The 22,684-nt window shown below is 42.7% G+C and overlaps 1 protein-coding gene across 10 annotated transcripts in view; it reads right to left on the bottom strand.

Annotated features, from left to right (window-relative positions):
* PIK3CB (phosphatidylinositol-4,5-bisphosphate 3-kinase catalytic subunit beta) overlaps nt 1-22,684 on the bottom strand; it is a 215,510-nt gene that overhangs the window by 38,905 nt on the left and 153,921 nt on the right. For all 10 annotated transcript variants that reach the window (XM_043491820.1, XM_038416277.2, XM_043491825.1 and 7 more), the window contains 2 exons: nt 19,461-19,514; nt 16,856-17,044 (listed from right to left, as the gene is read on the bottom strand). In XM_043491820.1, coding sequence (XP_043347755.1) covers nt 16,856-17,044; nt 19,461-19,514 — 243 coding nt within the window. The remainder of the gene's footprint in view (nt 1-16,855; nt 17,045-19,460; nt 19,515-22,684) is intronic.

Below are 22,684 nucleotides of genomic sequence, written 5' to 3'. Positions count from 1 at the left end.
TGTAAATGGGATATCAACACTACATTTTTTTTCTTTAATTTTTTCTTTAGTGGTAAGCAGCATCTATACTAAAAAACCCTTCCTGTTAGTAGGATAATACAAATATTTCATAATAAGACCACTTATTCAGTAAAAGCTGAATGATGAAAATAATTTACATGTTCTCGCTCTGATTAGCGAATGCTTTTATCCACAAAGTGATATTTCCACTTTCCACAGCATGTCAGATCAGAGCTGAATGGCTTCACTCAAAATATGCCAAATGTGCATTTATTTTGTAATGTTAATTACTATCCAAGGTCATCATTGAAAATGTAAGGGGCCACATTCCATGCTGATTTATATTCTGTGCAATCTCATTGACAGGATTGTCCGGGATGCAGAATCAATTAAAAAAAAATAGCTCAAACGCCCATGTTACAATCCCTGAGAAGAAAATCAATGTTTCAGTCAGTGAGGTTATTTTCAGTAACACAGACTGATGAGAAGAATTGATATTTGTAGACTTCAGAAAGATTGAAAGATAGTATAAAGATTATCTGGAATATAAATACTGCTTCACCACAGAAATGTATATTTAAACTACCTGATGTACCAGACATTCAGCCCAGAGATGGGAATATCCAATCATACTGTTTCCCTCTGTCAGGGAGCACCATGACATAGGAGCTGAAGTACCACAACCACTTTTGCTGGAACTCTACAAATATACTGATGCTGATTCACCAAAGCAGGTGCTGAGCACCAACAAACACAGGTCCTGAAGCACTGACAGCATAGGCACCTCAACGCTTAAACACCAAAACAAATATGCCAGAGCACCAATGCAGGCGCTGAACCATCAAAAGCACAGGGACCTACATGTTGAGGCAGATAAAAATCCCAGATGCCGATATGTCATGGCTGAATATTGATCTCAATGGTACCTCTGAAAATCAGGACACTTATTAAAATGTATAAATTTGGTTTTAGGTGCTCAATTTTAAGCAATTAAGTTCGAAAATTACAGCCCTTTACTAACCAAATCTGAGCTTAAGTAATAATTTAAAATATTAATTTCCTACAACTTAGACTATGTCTGCATTAAATTGTTAAAATTAAAGACAATAGTTATTAAAGCAGGAAATGTTAACTGATGTGACCTTAGAGGAAGCAAGAGCTAGAGATGACTTGTGAAAGAGCCAAGAAAATTCCAAAAGTACAGCCTGCTCTTGTTTACATTCCTCCTCTGAATCTGCATTAGGAGGGAAGTGTAGGCCAACTAGCTCAATGTCCCAGGTGAGCAGCTGCTGATCAAAATGTGAAGGTCAAAGTACATCAGACGTACTAGTCACATCTGGATAATTTTTCCTTTCTTAAATTTATTTTTTAAAAGCACATCTGGAGAATAATTAGGACAACGGGGAAGTTTATTTGGAGGTTTTCCAAACATTTAATCATCCTTAAATCTAAAATACTGTATTTTTATTTAATTGTGCTCTTTTCAATATCAACCATGTGTGACAAAACTCTGTCCTTGCCTCCGTGGGTCCCGCGTTTCCTGGTGGATTTCGCTAGTCTCAGAGGCTCACTGTGACTCTCCCCGTAACCCTTCTTTCTCTAGAGACAAGGGGCACAGTCTACTGAGCCATTTTCATCATAAGCCAGCGAGGGAGGTGAGGAGAAGTTATCCTTCCTTGCACAGTCTCTGTTGTCTCCCAGTCTCAGTGATTAAATAGGGGGCAAAAGGGTGGGGGGGGAAGCCGGGCCCACCCTCTACTCCAGACTCCAGCCCAAGGACCCTTATAGTATCTATAGCTGCTATGGTAGCTGACCTTATAGAAACACGTACAATTTCCTGGGCTACTTTCCCCACAGCAGCCCTCACTTCCTCAAGCTCCACTTCACCCTTACCTCAGGGCCTCCTTCCTTGTGCCTGATATGGTGTGTACTACTCAGCCTCTCCAACCGCGCAACATCTTCCCACAGCTCCTGACATGCACACCCACCTGACTGACTGGGAGGCTTTTAACTAGTTTCAGCCAGCCCCTGATTGGCTTCTGGTGTCCCAATCAACAAAGCATTTTCCCTGCATTCTGGAAAGTTCTTAGTTGGCCCCAGGTGTCTTAATTGTCCTGGAGCAGCTTCCATTTCACTTAACCTGGTACCAGGGATTTGTTTAGCCTGGAGCTAATATATATCTATCTCCCACTACTTTTCTATAAAAAGAAAAAGGAGTACTTGTGGCACCTTAGCGACTAACAAATTTATTTGAGCATAAGCTTTCGTGAGCTACAGCTCACTTCATCAGATGCCATCCGAAGGTCTGTAAATGCCCCCTCTGCTGCGTCGGTCCACTTTACCATGTCTAGACCTCGGGCCTTCACCAGGTCTGTTAGGGGACTTGCCCTAGTGGCGAAGTGGGGAATAAACTGTCGATGGCAGCCTACCACGTCTAGGAAAGCATGACCTGCTTCTTTCAAGTCGGTCGGGGACAGTTTTGAATTGCCTCTAGCTTATTCATTTGGGGCTTCACTATGTCCCTTCCCACAATATATCCCAGGTACCTAGCCTCTGCTAGCCCTATGGCGCATTCAGCGGGATTAGCAGTGAGGCCAGCCCACCTTAAGGTGTGCACTACTGCCTCAACTTTCTCCAAATGGGTTCCCCAGTCTGGTGTATGGATGATGACATCATCTAGGTATGCAGCTGCATAACTAGTATGGGGGCGCAACAGCTTATCCATGAGGCGCTGGAATGTGGCTGGGGCCCCATGTAGCCCAAAAGGGAGGACAGTGTACTGGAATAGCCCATCCGGGGTGGAGAATGCTATCTTTTCTTTAGCTTCTTTTGTCAGAGTTATCTGCCAGTACCCTTTTGTCAGATCCAGTGTAGTCAAGAATTGGGCACTACCCAGTCGGTCAACCAGTTCATCGATGCGTGGTATGGGGTATGCATCAACGTGGGATATTTCATTCAGTCGGTGAAAGTCATTACAGAATCTCATGGTACCGTCAGATTTAGGCACTAGAACAACTGGACTGGACGACTGACTGTAAGATTCTTCAATAACCCCTAATTCTAACATTTTCTTTACTTGGGCCTTGATTTCCTCTCTTTTGGCTGCTGGGATTCGGTAGGGTCTCAATGTTACCTTGGCTCCGGGGATTGTGCGGATATGGTGATCGGTCTCAGTCGTCCGCCCTGGTTTTGTAGAGAACACATCTCTGTTGCGATTAATCATGTCAGCCGCCTCGATCTTTTGGATTGGCGTCAAGTCGGATGATATCCTCACTTGCTCGTGAGTAAGCATGCCTCTTGATCGTGCCAAGGTTTTAGAAGATTGATCTCGTAAATTTGCTCCAATTTCCGGTGGCCTGGCTGCCGCACCTTATAGTTCACCTCTCCCATGGCTTTGATTATTTCGTAGGGCCCCTGCCACTGGGCCAACAGTTTACTTTCTGCTGTGGGCACCAGTACCATCACCTGATCCCCTGGTTGGAACCGTCGAAGCTTTGCTTGGTGGTTATAATGGGTTCGTTGGGTCTCCTGTGCTCTCTCCAAGTGTTCCCGGACAATGGGCGTAACTCGGGCTATCCGATCTCTCATCTGCAGTACATGCTCAACTATGTTCCTTCCAGGATTTGGCTCCTCTTCCCAGGCTTCTCTAGCTATATCCAATATGCCCCGAAGGTGGCGCCCATATAGTAGTTCGAATGGAAGAAACCCGTGGAGGCTTGTGGAACCTCCCGGATGGCGAACATGAGGTAAGGCAATAGGGTATCCCAATCTTTCCCATCCCGGCTCACCATTTTCCTGATCATGGCCTTGAGAGTCCTATTGAACCTTTCCACAAGGCCATCTGTTTGCGGGTGGTATACAGAGGTCCGTAGGGATTGTACATGGAGCAATGAACAGAGATCTTTCATCAACTTGGACATGAAAGGTGTCCCTTGATCAGTCAATATCTCCTTGGGTAGCCCAACCCGGGAAAAGATCTGTACTAGCTCCTTAGCTATTGTCTTGGAAGCTGTGTTGCGCAGGGAAACAGCTTCCTGGTACCGGGTTGCATAGTCCAGTATAACAAGCACATGTTGGTGGCCCCAAGCTGACTTCTCTAGGAATCAGATCAGGAATCTTCCTACCAGATCCATGGCTATCCATTTGAAAAGAACCTCTATTATTGGAAGAGGTATCAAAGGAGCCCGCAAGCACGGGCGAGGGCTATGTAACTGACACTCCGGACAAGAGGTGCAGTATCGCCAGACATCTTCATGTACTCCTGGCCTGAAGAACCTCTGCAGGATCCGTGCCTGGGTTTTCTCTACTCCAGGTGTCCTCCAAACAGGTGACTGTGGGTGAGATTCAATATGGCTTTTTGATGTTTTCGTGGCACCAGAAGTTGTTGCATCTCTTGCTTCTGCATTTGCACCATGCGGTACAGGAGATCTTTCTTCACTATAAAGTAAGGTCCGGGACCTCGGACCTTCCCATCCACGGGTATCCCATCGATCTCAGCCACCTCTTTCCTGGCGTTATCATATCTGGGGTCCTCCGCCTGGTCCTGCCCAAAAGTCTCTCTCCCGGGACTAACCTGCCCAAGCTCCCAGGGGCCAGCTTCTGCTTCTTCCAATGGCTCACCGCCGTCATGGCTGGGGGCAGCTTCTGGCTCACCTTCTGTGGTGGAAGTTTCTCTGTTGGCTGCTCACGTCCATCTGCCTGCCTGGGAGGTCTTCTGGCCCTGGGTCAGGATCCAGGTTCCCAAGGCCTTTGAGGCCTTCCTCTCCTTTTTTGTCTTCCAGGTCTTTTGGGGGGGCTGAGAACAGATCCTGAGAAATCTCAGTGAACATCGGGGGTTGACATTCCCCCAGTTACGAGTTGCTGTCCTCAGGGTCCCCATCTCCCTCCAGCCTCTCCAGGGGGAGTAAATTATCAAACCCTGGATAGTCCCTCCCAATGACTACAGGATATGGGAGTTTAGGAACTATGCCCACGGTCACCTCAATGGGGTTTCCCTGAACCTCTATCTCCTCTGGGATGGTGGGGTAATGGCTCACGGCCCCATGCACACACGTCACTGCTACATGTTTGGCTTGTAGCAGCTGACTATTTTTTACCAGCTTACTCGATATGAGGCTGATAGCACTCCCAGAGTCCACAAGCGCTGTAGTCTCTGCTCCATTTATCCTCACTGGCCTGGTTATTATGCGGGGCTAATGCAACCCCCGCGAGGTGGATAAGGGAGCATGGGACCTCCCAATCCCCCAAGTTACATTGCATAGGCTCCTCGGTGCTGGGACACTATGCTGCTATGTGTCTCCTGTACCGCATGGTATATATATACTCCCCACATGCATAACATCTGTAATTGCTTTTAATCACTCCCTTATCCTGGGGGTTAGAGGGTTTAGTCCCGGGGTTCCCCCCACTCAGGCCAATCCCTTCCTTCTGGGGTCCCCGCTGGTTTTCGCCCCCCCCCCCCCCTTCTTCCACCTAGGACTCTCTGAGGGTTTGGCTGCCCAACCTTCCAGGGTTGGGGTCGGGTGCTGCTTCGAAAGGGGCCTTCCTTGGGTAGTCGGGTCAGTTCCCTGGCTGTCTTCCATCTTTCTACCGGTGTGATCATCTCGTTGTACGTGGACGACGCAGCTAGCCTGAGCCAACTGCCATTCCGCAACATCCATACAGGCACAATAGCTCAACTCGAGCCAGTCGGAGTCTGTCTACCCCTTGCTGGGAATCACATCTCCCTGCTGAATTATAGACATGCCTTAGAATCTCACATACATGAAGACAATACCAGGAGCATGACACCAAGAAGTGAGGATTCTTAACTCTCTGTGCTGCTAAGGTTCTAGAAGAGATAAAAAAAAGGATTGAATGACACCTGAAATCCGATTGGTCTTTATAAAGGTTTGAAACTCTTGCTTTTCAATGAACACATGCATCCCAAATGAGACTGCTTTACCACATTAAGAAAAACAGCTGAATTAAAAACTCAATATTTTTATTTAAAATTGTTTCATGTTTCAAAATACCCAATTGAGTTGTCTTTTCTTTCTCTCCTCCCAGAGGGTGACATTAGGCTTGAATAAAGACTGGGAGTGGATGTGTCATTATACAAAGTAAAACTATTTCCCCATGTTTATTCCCTCCCGACACACACTGTTCCTCACACGTTCTTGTCAACTGCTGGAAATGGCCCACCTTGATTATCACTACAAAAGGTTTTGGGTTTTCTTCCTCCCTCTCCTGCTGATAATAGCTCACTGTACCTGATCACTCTCGTTACACTGTGTATGGTAACACCCATTGTTTCATGTTCTTTGTGTATATAAAATCTCCCCACTGTATTTCTACTGCATGCATCCGATGAAGTGAACAGTAGCTCACGAAAACTTATGCTCAAATAAATTTGTTAGTCTCTAAGGTGCCACAAGTACTCCTTTTCTTTTTGTGGATACAGACTAAAATGGCTGCTACTCTGAAACCTGTAATCCTACTGAGAGTGGATTGGTTAACTTGGATGATCTGGCATCTGTTTTCGGTACACATTCTCTATGAATCCCTCTTAACCAAGTTCTCCCATCCTGCTGCTGGGCCAAGGTAAGAGCCCTTGATATTGAGGAGGCATTTCAGCAACAATAATTAAGACAAATTAATTCTGGATAACTGTTCTGCTGTAACAGTTACAAGAATGTAGTATGTAAAAGAAATAGTCAGTAAATTAAATTACATTATTTTCTGAGAATTTCTGTTGGTCTATAGTATTTTATTTGCTATTTTCAGAACAACTAAAATTTATGACAGTAAGATGGTCTGCTGTTAAAAATATTACACTATTTCTTGAGACTAGATTCTGACTGCAAATAGCAAAATTTAAAAACACCCAGAAAAGTAGTTTTGATCACATTTAGTGACAACAGCTGTCTTTTTGCACCACATGTCAGACTCAGTGTAATGTCTGTTGCCAGTAAAAGACATTATTTAAACCTCTAATGCCAAGAAATTACTGTATTTTATACAGAGGGAATTAGTTGATGCTGTTGTGATGGTCCTTGGCCATAATATTTATTTATTTTAACATTTATTTTAAAATTGGAAAACATTAACTACTATAAGATACAACTTTAGAGGTTCTACCGTAACTCAAATTTTTGGAATTCATAATTCATACAAAAGTGGCAGTCTCTCCCCTCTAAACTGGTTTAATAATATAGGCCTGTAATGAGGAATCATAAATAATACTTTATTACTTTTGTAAAATATACTACAGTAAATTTATTAAGACATGAATTATTATAATCAATACTACTAAACTACAGCTGTGAAATTAAATAAGCTAAATACATTTTGGGATGCATTACTCGTGCTTTATTATTTCAATTATTTTCCAGAACTCAATTCAGGAAACTAAATAATTTGATAATGTCCTTTTAATATCAATCAAAAAATTGGAAATTCAGATGTTCATCCAAAATGCTTCAGAATTTTTTTAAAATGTGCTTCACAAAGAGAGGGTAAGTGGCTTATCAATCCACCTTGATAGTATTTGTAACCTACAATTTTTCCTATCTTTATTTTGTACTAATATATTTAGTGTGTATAGCTCTGGAAGTCTTATGTGCACAAAATGTTCTTTAGATAAAGAAACCTTCTTAAAATACATGGTGTATGCAGTTTGAGTGAAACTGATCCGAGTGCAGAGGGACCACACAAGGTCCTGTATATCACACATAAGTGTGACAAACCTTTAATGAATATCTTATGTGGTGCCTGAGACCTTGCATAGTTCCCCTGTATGGGATCTATTACAACCTAATCAAGTAAGGGTCCTGTTTAAACAACTGTTTCATTTTTAATCCAAAATGAAGTTATATTATCCTGAAAAAAGAGGTTTTTAATAATTATTTTTCTATTTTTCCATTCAGCACAAGGTCCCCACTACATGTCTGAGGCAGCGTACAAGGTATGTACAAACATGTAATAAATGTTCATGAACGCCACACAATATTTCTTTATGGGCCAAATGTGATTTATAATTTTTAAAACTTATTTAGACACTGCCACGGGGCTAACTCTCCCACCTATCTACCACTAGAAGGCCCTATCCAAAGCAGATCAATATGATTCTGCTGCATTGGGCATAGGGTGACAGGATTCTGGGACTACATGCAGGGGAGCCCTTGACTTCTGAATGCCAAGAAGCTCAGCTCTTTATCACTGACCCAGCATAAAAGGAAGGCATGGGAGTGAGAGAAATACTAGTAGACACACAGCTCTGTGGATTTCAGAGCCATTCCTCTTCATGGAAGTATGGTTCAAGCGCTGTGGATACTATTGCAGCCACAGAGTATGGCCTGGAGGATTTCTTCCTCTCACTCCAGGGGACTCCACTGAGCCACGCCTGATTTAAGAGAGGCATGGGGGACAGAATCTGTTCTTTATTTCTTATTCTTAATATAAATACGTAAAAAAGCAATAAAAATATACATATTTCGCAGTGAAGTACGCCCCTGCTTCACTTGCTCAGTGAGTAACTTTAGGCACATGAGAACTCCCATTGAATTCAGTGGAACTATTCATGTGGATGTGTGCCTGCAGGAAATAACATCTTAAACATTTTAGAATAGAAAAAACAGTTACCTACCATTTGTAACTGCTGTTCTTTGAGATATGTTGCTCACACCCATTCCATTCTAGGTGTGCGCGCACCCACATATGCAGTCGTCTGAGATTTTTGCCTTAGCGGTATCTGTAGGGCCAACTGTGGCACCCCCTTGAGTGCCGCACTCATGTGTCAGTATATCAGGTGCCGCCGACCCTACGCTCTCTCAGTTCCTTCTTGCCGGCAACTCTGACAGAGAGGTAGGAGTGCGGGTAATGTAATGGATATGAGTTACACATCTCAAAGAACAGTTATGAAACGTAGGTAACCGTTTTTTCTTCAGGTTTCAGAGTAGCAGCCGTGTTGGTCTGTATTCGCAAAAAGAAAAGGAGTACTTGTGGCACCTTGGAGACTAACAAATCTGTTAGTCTCCAAGGTGCCACAGGTACTCATTTTTTCTTCAAGTGCTTGCTCATGTTGATTCCATTCTAGGTGACTCACAAGCAGTATCAATGGAGGTGGGCTCAGAGTTCACGGTCTTGCAGCACTGCTCTGCCGAAGCCGGCGTCACCTCGAGCTTGCTGGGTAAGTAAATAATGAGACGTGAATGCATGGACAGACGACCAGGTAGCAACCCTACAGATCTCTTGGATGGGTAGCTGTGCCAGGAAGGCAGCTGACAACGCTTGTGTCCTAGTTGAGTGTGCCGACAGGATCGCTGGCGGAGACACCTTCGCCAGCTCATAGCAGTAGCAGATGCAGGCCGTGATCCAGGACGAAATCCTCTGAGCAGACACTGGGTGACCTTTCATTCTGTCTGCCACCTCAGCAAACTAGTGTGTTGACTTATGGAACGGCTTTATTCTATCTAAGTAGAAGGCCAGTGCTCTCCTGATATCTAGGGTATGTAGCCTGTGCCCCTCATCTGACACATGAAGCTTTGGAAAGAAGATGGGTAAGTATATGTCCCTGCCAGTAGGAAACTGGAAACTACCTTGGGCAAAACGCTGGGTGCGGTCACAGCTGGACCATATCCTTATAGAAGATTGTATAGGCCAGCTCCAAAGTAAGTGCCCTGATCTTGGATACTCTGCAGGCTGACATTGTTGCTACCAGGAACAAAACCTTCCAGGAGAAGGCAGGAAGCCAGAGGCTCAAAGGGAGGCCCCATGAGCCTCGACAGCATGAGATTCAGGTCCGGGGGGCAGGATCCCAGATGTGCAGGCAGAGACACTCCAGACCTTTCAAAAACCATGCCATCATGCCGTGAGTGAAGATTGACCTGCCTTGGAACAGAGGATGGAAAGCCGAGATAGTGATCAGGTGGACCTTGATCGATGACAGGGACAACCTTGGAGTTTGAAGTGCAGCAGATAATCTAGGATCTCCTGCAGCAGGGCCTGCTCGGCCCGAATACAACATTCCAAGGCCCAGCATGTGAACTTTTTCCATTTGGCCAGGTAAGTCACTCTGGTGGAGGGTTTTGTGCTACCCAGCAAGACCTGATGAACATGGGCTGAGCATGACTGTTGTCCGCGCTTAGCCATGCGGTAGCCAAGCTGTCAAGTGCAGCGCCGCCAGGTTCAGGTGCAAAAGGCTGAGTTCTGGGACAGCAGATCTGGCCAGAGGGGCAGCTGCAGCGGGGCAGCTACTGAAAGGCTCAGCAACATTCCAAACCAGTGCTGGCAAGGCCATATAGGGGCTATTAGGATAATTCTTGCCCTGTCTTGCTTGATCTTCACTAGGATCCTATGAATCATTGGCACTGGAGGAAAGGCATACATCAGTGGCCCTGACCAAGGAATGAGAAAGACGTATGACAGGAAAACCGTGTCCATCCCCTGAATTAAACAGTACACCTGGTCTGCCCGGATGCAAACAGGTCCACCTGGGGAGTCCCCCACCTCTGGAAAATTATGTTGACCTCTGGATGGAGGAACAACTCATGGAGAGATGAGCAAGTCCTGCTGAGGTGATCCACCAAGACGTTCCTGGTTCCAGGCAGGTGCGCGGCTATCAGATGAATGGCATGCAGCACGTAAAAATCCCAAAAGGCGGAGAGCTTCTTGACACAGGGCCGAAGACCTGTCTTTGTGTAATACACATCATGGCGGTATTGTCTGTCAGGAACTGCACCACCTTGGCCTTCAGGTGGGGCAAGAAAGCCTGGCAGGCCAGGTGAACCGCTCTGAGCTCCCTGATTTTGATGTGGAGGGCCAGATCATCCCGCAACCAGAGGCCCTAGGTGCTCCTCTCACCCAGGTGGGTTCCCCAGCCCAGGTCCGAAGCTTCGGAGACCAGGGTCAGTGACAGGGATGGAATCACAAAGAGGACTCTCTCCAACACCAAGCCGAGGTCCAACCACCAATCCAGGGACGACCTGATGTGGTCTGGCACCCTGACTACCTGGTCTAGGTGGTGCCTCTTGCAGACATAGACTAATGCCAGCCATTGTTACAGAAGCCAGAGATGGAGATGAGCATGGCTGACCACGTACGTACACGCGGCCATATGGCCCAACAGCTGCAGGCAGGTGTGAGCTGTGGTAAAGGGGTGATTCTTTAGGTCTGACATGGCCTGAAAACGCACTTCAGGAAGGAAGACTCTGGCTCGCATGGAGTCAAGAATCGCCCTAATGAACTCTATTTGCTGGACAGGCGTTAAGGTGGATTTTTTCTTATTTATTAACAGGCCCAGGTTGCGGTAGGTGGAACACTCCAGATTGTGGCTCCTCTGCACTTCCACCCAAGACCTGCCTTTGATAAGCCAGTCATTGAGATACAGGAAGACCTGGACCCCTCAGCTTCTCAGGTAAGCAGTTACTGGAGCCATACATTCTGTAAATAACCTCAGAGCTGATGAAAGGCCAAAGGGCAGCACCATGAATTGAAAATGGCATCCACCCACTATGAAACAGGGGAAATGTCTGTGACATTGGAATACAGAAATAAGCATCCTTCAAGTTGAGGGCAGCATACCAGTCTCCCGGATCCAGGGAGGAGATGGAGGCCAGGGAGACCATGCAAAACTTCAACTTTCTGAGAGACTTGTTGCAGCGATGTAGGTGTCCTTTTGCTTTTGAGATTAGGAAGCAGCGGGAACAGAACCCTTTTCCCTTCATGTCCTGAGGGACTTCCTCCAACATCCCCAAGTGTGGGAGGTTTTCGACCTCTTGGACGATGAGTTGCCCGTTAGAAGGGTCCCTTAAAAGGGACTCGGGGGAGGGGGGCACGGCTGAAAATTGCAGGAGCCCCAAGATACTATGTCCAGTACCCTGCGGTCCGAGGTAACCCGTGACTAGGCTGAACAGTAGGGATGAAGGTGGTCGAGGAAAGAACAAGGTGCATCTGGGGAATTGACTGGGATGCTGCTCTCAAGCAGACCTTCAAAATGAGCGCTTCTGGACTCCGGAATGCTTCACTGGGCTGGGCTGCGCGGGTGAGCAGGAGGAGGAAGAGTGGCCACAACTAAAGCTCGTGTCTCTATCATTGTTGAATAAATTTTTATCCCCAAAAAGGTCCAGAAATAAAGAGGCCAAAAGACTGGAAGTTGAACTAGTGTGCCCCTACTTGTCCTTTTCATTGGCCGCAGAGACAACCAGCGAGCCCGGAGGTGGGTGGATATAAAGGTACTTGAACCCTTTGGTCAGGATGAAATACTTCTTTTCGGCTCTTTTGGAGATGGGAGGGATGGACGATGGGGTTTACCAGAGGACCATGGCAATTTTTAGGACCTCGTCATGCACTGATAGTGTAACCCGCGGCGGGGTAGAGGCTGAGAGGACATTGAACAAGGTGTCTGCCTGCTCGGCCATCCCCTCCACCTCTAGGCCCAAGTTCTCGGGCCACCCGTTGAAGCAGGGCCTGGTGTTTCTTAAAAATCGTCCAGTGGGCTGGCCCTCAAGGGTCCCATGACTGCCTCGTCCAGGGATGAGAACGACTGTACCGCTGGGGTAAGCTTCGGGTCACTGTCTCCTCTAGCCCGACCTCTGAGCAGGTCTCATGCACGGAGCCCAGTGCCGCCAGCTGTTGCTCCTAGGTAGTGGCAGATAAGTGGTGTAAAAGGGGCATGGTCATCACTGGCATGTCCCATGCACTCCAGTAAGGCCATGCTGCCAAGGTGGCGCCGTAGACATCAACGCCACCTCAGGTGCCCATTCGCACCGGTGGAGTCTTGGCAGAGGGCTGAACTGCCTTTCCATGCCAGAAGAATCCCCTTCCGATGACCACGGTGGGGCCATCGATGCCTGTGTCTGCCTGCTGACTGTCGCTGCTGGAGACAGGTGTTTGGAGTGGGAGGATCGAGGGGACCACTGCCAGACCTGGGGAGACTGGAATTGCGACGGGGAGTGCTCCCATGGGGCATGTGACTGAGATCTGTGCCAGGAGGATAACCAGCAGGAGGGCAAACGATGCCAATGGAATGAAGACTGGTGCCTCCCCCAGGCAATCCGTGTTGAGATGGTGGGGACCACAATCATGATGCCAATGACTGAGGGTGAGCCCCAGAGGATCTGGGCTGCGACGCTGGAAATCTGTGTCACAGAGATGGAGCGCACTGCCTTGTTTTGGGAGATTGGTGGCGCTCCATGGTCCCCTCAGGGGTCTAAGCGGCTGGCTTGCCCTGGTAGGGAGCCTTTGCTGCTTCCTGCAGCATGTGCGGTGCCGGTGGTTCAGGCAGAGGCCTCTGCTCTCTCAGCACCAGGGGAGCTTGGGAAGGTGTTGAAGTAGAAGTTTGGGTCCCCTACTATTCCTGGGAGTCAGTGGTTGATCCTTTAAGGGGCTAATGGCTCCGACCAGGGAGGCACATCCACATGGCTCCGGTGTGCTAAGAGGCCCAAACTGGGTCCTTTGCCTGATGCCCTGTGGCCTTTCTTGCCCAGTGCCAGGGAGCCATGGTTCTTAGTTTTCTTTCTGGGAACCAACAATGGGGAGCGGTGCAGGGCGGAGCCCGGTGCAACGGGTTGTGCTGTGCACCGAAGCCAAGGTACTAGACGAGTCTTGGTGGGATGGCTTGAAAGCCGTACAAAGGGCAGCCTCCATGAGGAGAACCCACAAACAAATATCCCGCTGTTTCTGAATACTGGGTCAAAATTTTTTATAAATACGACACTTGTCCTTCACATGTGATTCCCTCACACACTTGAGGCAGCTGCTGTGGGAGTCACTTACAGGCCTGTTACAGTCCACATAGGGCTTAAACCGTGGAGACCAGGGCATGTCCCACCTAGGGCAAAGTCCTCGCTGCGACTCTTAACTTCTGACTCCTAACTACACTTAACACTAACTACTATAAACCACTATTTACAAAGCCCTAAGGCTCAAACTCAGAAGAGACAAAACTGCTAGCCCTTGCTATGCAAGGAAAGGAGCTCCAACTAACCATCATGGGAGATAAGAAGGAACTGAGAGGGCGTAGGGCTGGCGGCGCCTCATATACCAATGCATGAGCGCAGCACTCAAGGGTGCACCACAGCTGCACCTACAGATACTGCTAAGGCTAAATCTCCGACCACTGTGCACGTGGGCGCACGCATACCTACAATGGAATGGACAGGAGCAAGCACTAGAAGAAGAATTTTGTATTCCTCACAAATATAGTTTACTAAGGTTGCCAAAATACATTACTCAACCATCAAATCATCCCCTTCTCTACATTAGCAAAGAGAAATACCACATTCCTTCCAGAAAGTGCACATTAAGATACATGATAAATGGCTAAAATACACAAGGTTATCTATATTATCTTAGGCATTTTATTTTAAAATATTTTTAAAATGAAGTGCCATAATGTCGTTTAATCTATTTTTCTCTAATCTTTATTTCCAAATTAAAAAAAATTCTAAGTAATGCGGACCTGTCAATTCATTTCCTATAATTGTTTAGGCATTGACTTGTGGTGAGTAGACCCCAAAGCCCCTTCCCTACATTCTCACATTCTCATATGTTTAAATATTCTTAACATACTAAGTAAAAACAAATCAAAAGCTTAAGTGAACAGTAGGTGTGCAAGACCATAATGGAATGAACAAACAATGTGAGAGAATTCATGTGTACAAAAGAATGCAAGTGGGTGAAGAATCAGTGGGTGATGCATATGACTAATTTGAAGTTCACTGCTGTAAGCCATTCAACTGCAAGTTTAGAGGGAAAATCAAATTACTTTAATAGCTCCAAGAGTAACTTAAGGCATATTGGAAAGAAGGATATAATGGAAGAAAACAGATCTTTCAGAATAATGCATAAGTTCTCCTTAGGCTCTTTGCTACCTAGACCCTGGGGTAACATTAAGTTTTTAACTGGACTGTCCAATCAAAAGGACCACATGATGAGTAAAGTTGATAAAAGTTGTTGGTGGTGATGGTGTTGGGGGTGAGAGTGTTTCCACACAGTGGATGAATGGGTTTCCCAGTCTCCTAAAAAAGGCTAAAAGTTTTATACTTAGTAAGTGGAGGAGTAGCCGATTAGATTCAGATACTAATTGGAACACATGTTTATACTGTGATCATTATGCTCAATAAAAAATAGTTGATTTTTAGCTCAAACATTTTAAAAGTAAATAGTTTCTCTTTCAAATTATTAGTATGGTAGGTTAGTAAGATAGCTTACTATAATACTGCCAAATATATCCACAGATGACAGATATAATCTTAGTGTGATGGTCTCTAAAATCACAGTGCCATTCAATGCATGGTTCCAGTAACAGTAAATTTTAAATTAAAGCAAGCAGACATACTGCCGCAAGTATCTGGTTCTCTGTTACATTCTGTGTTGGATCTGTTAAAGCTCTCTGGGTCTGTATAGTTTTGCCCTGCTCACTGCAATAGTAAGCTTTTTGAGTACACAGAAGGTCTAGGCAAAATTCCAGTAAAAATATAGAAATCCATTATTTTTGCTACATTTACACTTTTAAATCAGTCTGAGATACAGAAACATTATGATGACTATGAAATCCATATACCTTTTCCTACACAAAGTTACAAACAACATTGTTCCACAACTTAAAAATTTAAATGACCTCTGTTACTAGATAGCTCCATAACAGAGGATCTCACATTATAATCACCTCAGGAAAAAAAAATTGACTCAGAAACCAGAATTCCACAAATATCAGTTCATCTCAATAACTCAGAGGACATAGCAACAGAATTCAGGGCAATTATATACTCCACTAATACTAAACACTGGCAAAGTATAGTTTTTTAGTCATGAATCCAATTGTGCATTGCTATGCAAATTGAGTTTCACACATGTTTCTACCTATTTTCAACAAGCATTACAGGACTAGGATTCTATTTGGGATGATGTGAAAAATGTAGACATACCATTTACAGTAATAAAACAGACTCGTATACCTATATATCTAATAGATTGAAAATACGATGAGAATGACACAATGTGTTTGGCAAATCTTAGTTTGATATTAACATCAAAACCTGAAGCCCCTAATTATCTCTATAGCAGCTTTAGGAAGAACTTATTCAAGCAAGTAGTCTCAGTGAAGTGAGTGACACTGTACTTTGTAGCAAGATATTTAATTGAAAATGAATTGTTCTCCTCAATAACTATATATCAGCTGGTTTGAATAATCAGTTTTTCACAAAGTTCTAAAGGTTTTACCATCTGAAAAAGTACAGTCAACCTGAATCTAAGTTTTTGGACTTAAAGTTTTAATCAAGGCCCTGATCCTGGAAATGCTTAGGCACATGCTCAAAGTTGACCAGATGTGTGTTTTTAGGATCACAGCCTAAATTTGGGAAATGGAGAGAACTAAAGAAACTGTGGAGGGGAATAAAACAATTTAACTGTGTCAATCTTATTTCTCTTTTGCATCCTTGGGCTTATCTACCACTCTCCTTTCCAATTGTTGGTGGATTATGGAAACGTCCCCTAGAAGTAATCTGAAATCTTTGTCAACTCAGAGGGGATTCAAGCACACAGTCTGCCTGATGTTTTTTGAGAAAAAAAGTGCTCGGGAACTGGTTTTTTATGTTTAACTTTTAAATTAGTATTCAAATCTGGCTCGAGACATAGGTTCTTTGAAAGCAAAAGAGTTAAGACCCAGTTTACAGCTATCTCCATCCCATAATTTTAAATTGCCTTTGCCATTTGTCTCGCATTAGGCTCCCAACCTCCACTGAAATCAATAGCCTAAATGCCTAGTTTTATAAACCAAAGTTTAGCACAACACTTCAATGTTTCTGTGTACAAGAAAAATTTTGCTTGTGATTTGCCAGCCATATTTTTACATTGCCTTTGCCATTTGCCTTACCTGAGCAACATCTTCAAGTTTGTTCCATTTTATAGACAGCAGCAGTTTTGGCAGTGATTGTGGGAAATTCTCACGACAGTCGTACCGCAAAGTCCAAATAAGATCCATTTCATTTTCGCAGAGTTGGGTCAAGGGGTCCCTTTCCATGATTTCTTTTAGTTCAATATAGAACTTCTTGCCGCCTCGACCCTAGGTAAATTAAAGTTAGCAAAGTAAGTTCAAGAATCACCAAACTTGCGTTACACAGGACTCAGACTATTAGAGCAAGCTAATCAGTGTATGATAAAGCTACATTAGGAGAACAGTAGTATTAAGTGAATTGGATTCATTTCTTTGATCACAGGGGGAGGATTATCAGGCTTTTACTTCAGACCTTAAATGTCTGGTGATGGCAGAACATATTTATACAGCAGACTCTAAATTCAATTTACAAAAATATTTGAAAAAAAATTATACTTCTGCATAAACAACACTAGATGGCGATATTGCTGTTTTCCCATTTAAATGGAGGAATTCTTGTTTTGACAGCAAGTATTTTTCCCATTTATTTGTCAGATAAATAGTGCATGGCATTCAGGGTAAAAGTCAAATTAAAATCAAATGTTAAGGATGCACTTCCAACTATAACAAAAAAAGACTGCTTTTATATGTAAATACTAACACACATTATGTTTTCTAATACAGATTTGTCTTATTCTCACAATTCTCATTTTAACGCAGAATCAAAAGAAACGTAGGTGGGAAGCCTTTAAAAGTCCTCCACTATCCCTCAGCAGTGAGGCAGAATTAAGTATATACAGACTATCCCTGAGAGGTGTTTTTCAAACCTGTTCTAATGCTCTAATGACAGGGATTCCACAACCTCCCTACTTAACTTGTTCCAGTGCTTAACTATCCCATGTCAATTATTATCATAGGTTAACAGTTAACATAACTTTGATTACTAGAACTTGGAAATTAACATTACTTTTAAAAATTAGGTTTACTAAGAATGTATCTTGATTTGAAAGACACATGGGACAGAGGATGCATCCTTACTATACAAACTTCAAGGAAAGAAATGAAGCTGACCACCATCATTTGAAAGCCACAGAGACACATAATTAAATGTGATAGAAGCTGCTGCTTCTAGACAAAGATGTACTCTATGCAGATACATTAATAATCTATTTTATTAACCTGAAAACTTGAGTTGTTTAAGCAATTAGTATGGAAACTTTCTTGGATCTTGTGAAATTAGAGTGGATTTAGATTTTTTTTTTCAAGTGGTATTCTTTTTGCATGAAAACCTTTTTCCTTCCTTGTAAAAGTTCAGTTAAAATTATAGGCCAAATTGAAGACAATATTGTTTATGTATCGTAAACAGTTTCACTTCATAGTAACATTCCATAGAGAGTTCCTAGTTGACAAAATAATTCAAATGCTACATACATTACTGCTTTCAAATTTAGCTCTTACTAGAAAGGATGAGTGCCTGAACTTTGCATTGTGCTGAAACGTTTTAAGTAAATATGTTCAAGCAAAAATATCATTTAAGAACAAACTGTTTATGAGAATAGACTTAAAATAGCTGGAGTAATTGAAAATGTTTGTTCAGTGAACTAAGAAAAGTATGTGCTTTGTTCTTATGTCAGAATATATAGTAAACAAAAAGTCTTGAAAAACAAAGTGATTTTGTAACAAAGCTTTATTCAAAAAAGCAGTTTTCATGCTTCTAAAAGATAATAAATAAAAGGTCTTGATTACAAATAATGTCAAGTTGACATTCTGCTGTGTAAGTGGGAATCTCATTTACATATTCAGCTGCTTGTAACAGAATAAGTTATGAGTTTTCAGTGTTTCTGAACACTGCATAATGTTTAACGTGCTCTATTAAATGATATTTACACTTGATGTACTTGTTGACTAACTTCTGTATTCTGCTTACTGAGAACTGTATGATGTTTTAGAACAGGTACTTTCCAGTAGCAGTCTTGAGGACTAGCAGAGTTGTAGTTTTCTGTATTTTTTAATTTTATTTTTGCCCCTCAACATTAGGTGGGTATGTATTAAGAAAGCAATTTCAAGTTAAAGACTTCATATTAAAAGTACTAACAGTGTTCCAGAACTGTTCACCTCCTTTAGAAGATCAAATATCTCCACTCCATGGGTATACACAAAATTAAGGAGTTTATTGTTGTCAAAGATCAATCCAGCTCAAATATGGTCATTATTGGGAAGCTTCTGACAACCAGACAGATTATCTTGCTACAACTAACTATTAATTAAATTTGTATGCTGTATGAAACCAAATTTCAGACATGGATGAGGTATAATCCATGAAATATATTCAGCTACAGAATCCCTTGTCCACTCTGTAGCCTGACTAGTGTCCAATACAGAAAGTATGTGCTTGATTTGAAGAAAAGGGTAAGCCCCACAAAAGTGGGTGGTTATTTAAAAAAAACAAACAAACAAACAAACAAAAAAAAACCTGGAGGGTTTTAATGTTACCTGAATACATATACTTATTTTCTATTAGAATAATACAAGCATAAAGTGTCAGAGAAATAGGATATTGGGATTTTCTAATCTTGAAGATGCTATTTTCAGGTTGGATACTTACTGCCATACCAGCATTCTCACTGCTTTTTGCGATCTCAGCTGCCTTTTCAAGTATCTGCAAAAGGATAATAGATTAAGCATTGGATTGAAATAAAGAATTGGACTACATTTTGAAGGAAAAATGTTATAAAGGTCAAGTGGTGAAATGACACATCAAAAGTTCTCTCTTTAGTTAGAGAACTGATTATTTACTCATATTTGTTAATTTGTTAACTGTAAGCGTGGCATACAAATGTGTTTATGTATGATGTTACATCACAACCTTATGTTTATTATTACTCTTCCATAAAATGTCTTTTTATGAATATAGATAGCTAAGTTAATAAAAAACAGATTCTGGTCTAGAAAACTCAGTATAGTATGCACAAGTGCTACATAACAGCTACCCATTTGAAGAATGTAAATACTAGTGGAATGCACCTAAAGCAAAGGGATTTCTCAGGCAATTGATGCTCTCTAAAGATGGCATCCTTGCATAAATCCATGTTCTTTGGTTCCACTTCAGGGCATGGAAGTACAATATTTTCTCCTCTTCTTTACAATTATACATGTGAATTAAATCTGTGAAAAGCTGCAAGTTAACATTCTTGGAGACTGATGCCCTCTACCTATCCACCAAACACATCTTCTATAATGTCAGCTTCCCTACACTGTCCCTTCAGTAATACAATGGGTACTTCAATTTCCACGTCCATCCAATTTTTGGTGGCTGTGCTCAGTGCTCAACACCTCCAATATTATTGTCAAGTAGTGTCCATTGTATGAGATGTTCTGTGATTAGATACCTATCCCACTGCAATTTAGATTGAGACCTCCAACTTATTTTGCATAGCTTGCTGAACATACAGTAACAACATTTGGTTTTTACTGACCTGGGCTGGATTTGAATCAACAGCACTTATTCCTTTACAAATATCCTGAGTCATTCTGCACCCAAGCATGAACAGTACTTTGAAAGTTCATATCTAGAAATGACACCATGAAGGTGGCAGCCCTCAGCAAGGGGAAGGAGATAGTGGATCATGTCCTGCCCAATATATATATATATTTTAAACTTAAATCCACAAAAGCTTTGGTTGACACATCTCAGTGGAAAAATGCACATAACTATAAGCAGGTAACTTATCCTCTCTACGTTATTTAATAGTTCTCCTTCATAGACAGTGTTCAGTATAAGAAAGTTATGTATTCAAACCAGATGTTTTTCATGTTTAAGAATATCTAAAGATACATCAAATAAGTAATATAGAAGCAATCAAATACACAGTCTTTTTTAAAAGTATGATCAACATCCACTGTACAATTATTACAGGTGGAGCCAGTAGCACTGCCTATAGTTAAGGCTGCCTGATGCTTTCTATTATAAGATTATGTTTTCAGTTGCATACAATTTTTCCAAACTGGTTGGGTTGACATTTTCTATACTGGGTCTCTGCCTGACATTGAGTTTTTTGTTTTGAAAGTTTCAGCAAAAAGTTCAGCTATTTCCCAGAGTGAAATTAAGGAAAAAATACATCTTTGGCCATGTTAAAAATATTTGTATCGTTTTATTGATAAGCTCTTGCACCTTCATGCTTTTGGGTGGTCTTTGAATTTAGCAGGCATGGCCTTTTGTTGCTTCTATGGAAAAAACTTCCCACTCAAATTATAAACTTTTGGAAAAAAAAAATCTCAGTTTGCACATGCTCAGTAGAGCCTTGTTAGAGTTTGGTAGCTAACGTCTCCAAAGGTTTTATCTACACTGAGCAAACTCTGGTCTAGTGCTGCAGTGGCAGGACATTCCCTATAATTGTTGCTCCTGACACTCACAAGGCCACTCTGATTCAAATGCAGAGAGGACAGGAGCCAGACAGGGGCTGGCAATAGCAGAGAGAGAGAGAGAGAGAGAAAGTTTGGAAGAAAGAGTTGGGAGAGGGGATAAAACTGAATAGAAGCTGATGGGGGCGGAGTGGAAACCAGTATGAGAAAGGGAAAAGAAGAGGAAGATTGAGATCATACAAGGAGCTGGGGGAAGGGGCGGGAGAGGGGGGAACAATGGATGATCCAGTGCCATTTAGTGAAGGAAATTTATTGCAGAAATTGGAAGGTGTATAGTGAAGGAGGCAGAGGTTTGCAGGAAGAGAAAAAGCATGGTCTTATGGTTAAGGCTGCTGAATGCTGCCCTGGAGAACTGGATTCTATCCCTACCTCTGCCATTGAGTTCTTATGTGATGCTCAACCAGTCACATACTACAAAGCTTTCACAGGTGGCCACTGTGTTCCCTCTTTTTTCTGGACATTTGGGGTCTAATTTGCAGAAGTGATAAATACATACAATGGCAACTATCTTCAATGGGGGCTCTGTTCTGAATATATAAAGTGCCATAAAATGCCAAGTACTCTGGAAAATCAGGTCTTAGGCATCAAAAATTGGGCAGTCAAAATTAGAGCACACTTTTGACCTTACTGTCTCTCCGTGCTTAGTTCCCCATCTGTAAAATGTGGATACTACTACCGCCTCACCTCATAGGAGCGCTGTGAAAAGAAATCCATCAGTTTTTGTGAAGCACTCATAATACAGTGATGAGTGCTATAGAAGAGCCTATGAGGAAATTAATAATTTTGTCCTCATAGCAGGATTTGAACAGTGTGCAATAAATAAGGCATGAGGCCACATTTGAACAATGAGGATAAAAGAAATATCAGATTGTCATTCATTGACCACCATCCATTCTGTGAACTGAATAAGGGCGGGTTCCTGTGGAAACAGTAGTATGTGATAATGGAATTAAAGACTGTATCAATATGTACGCATAACAGGGCTGAATTCAAGCAGCACAGCCAACCTTCTTAATTCTAGCATTTCCTATCTTTTGAGCGCTTGACTTTGCAACCGTAACATTCTTTTAATGCAATGTGCAATTCAGCTATAAACTCCACCACAACACAATAAATAAAACACAAGATACAGTTATCTTAAGTAAAGTGATGAGAGCTTGACTTCCCAGCCCAGAAATAGATCCTAAAGAGCAGAGAAGGCAAATCTGGATTAGTGTTGTGACTCAGGATTAGGTTCCAGTGGAATTCTGAATTAATTCTACTTAAATACAGTCTAACATTTACAGCAGACACATGATTAACAACATTAAATAATTAGCTGCTGCTTCAGCAAAGATGGCTAAAGTATCAATTTGCATCTATAATGAGGGTCTTTGTGTATTCTACTAACAGGTGGACTGATGCTAT

This window comes from Dermochelys coriacea, chromosome 9 (genome assembly GCF_009764565.3).
Source record: "Dermochelys coriacea isolate rDerCor1 chromosome 9, rDerCor1.pri.v4, whole genome shotgun sequence".
NCBI classification, from domain to species: Eukaryota; Metazoa; Chordata; order Testudines; family Dermochelyidae; genus Dermochelys; species Dermochelys coriacea.
This window is presented reverse-complemented; position numbering and strand designations above follow the sequence as displayed.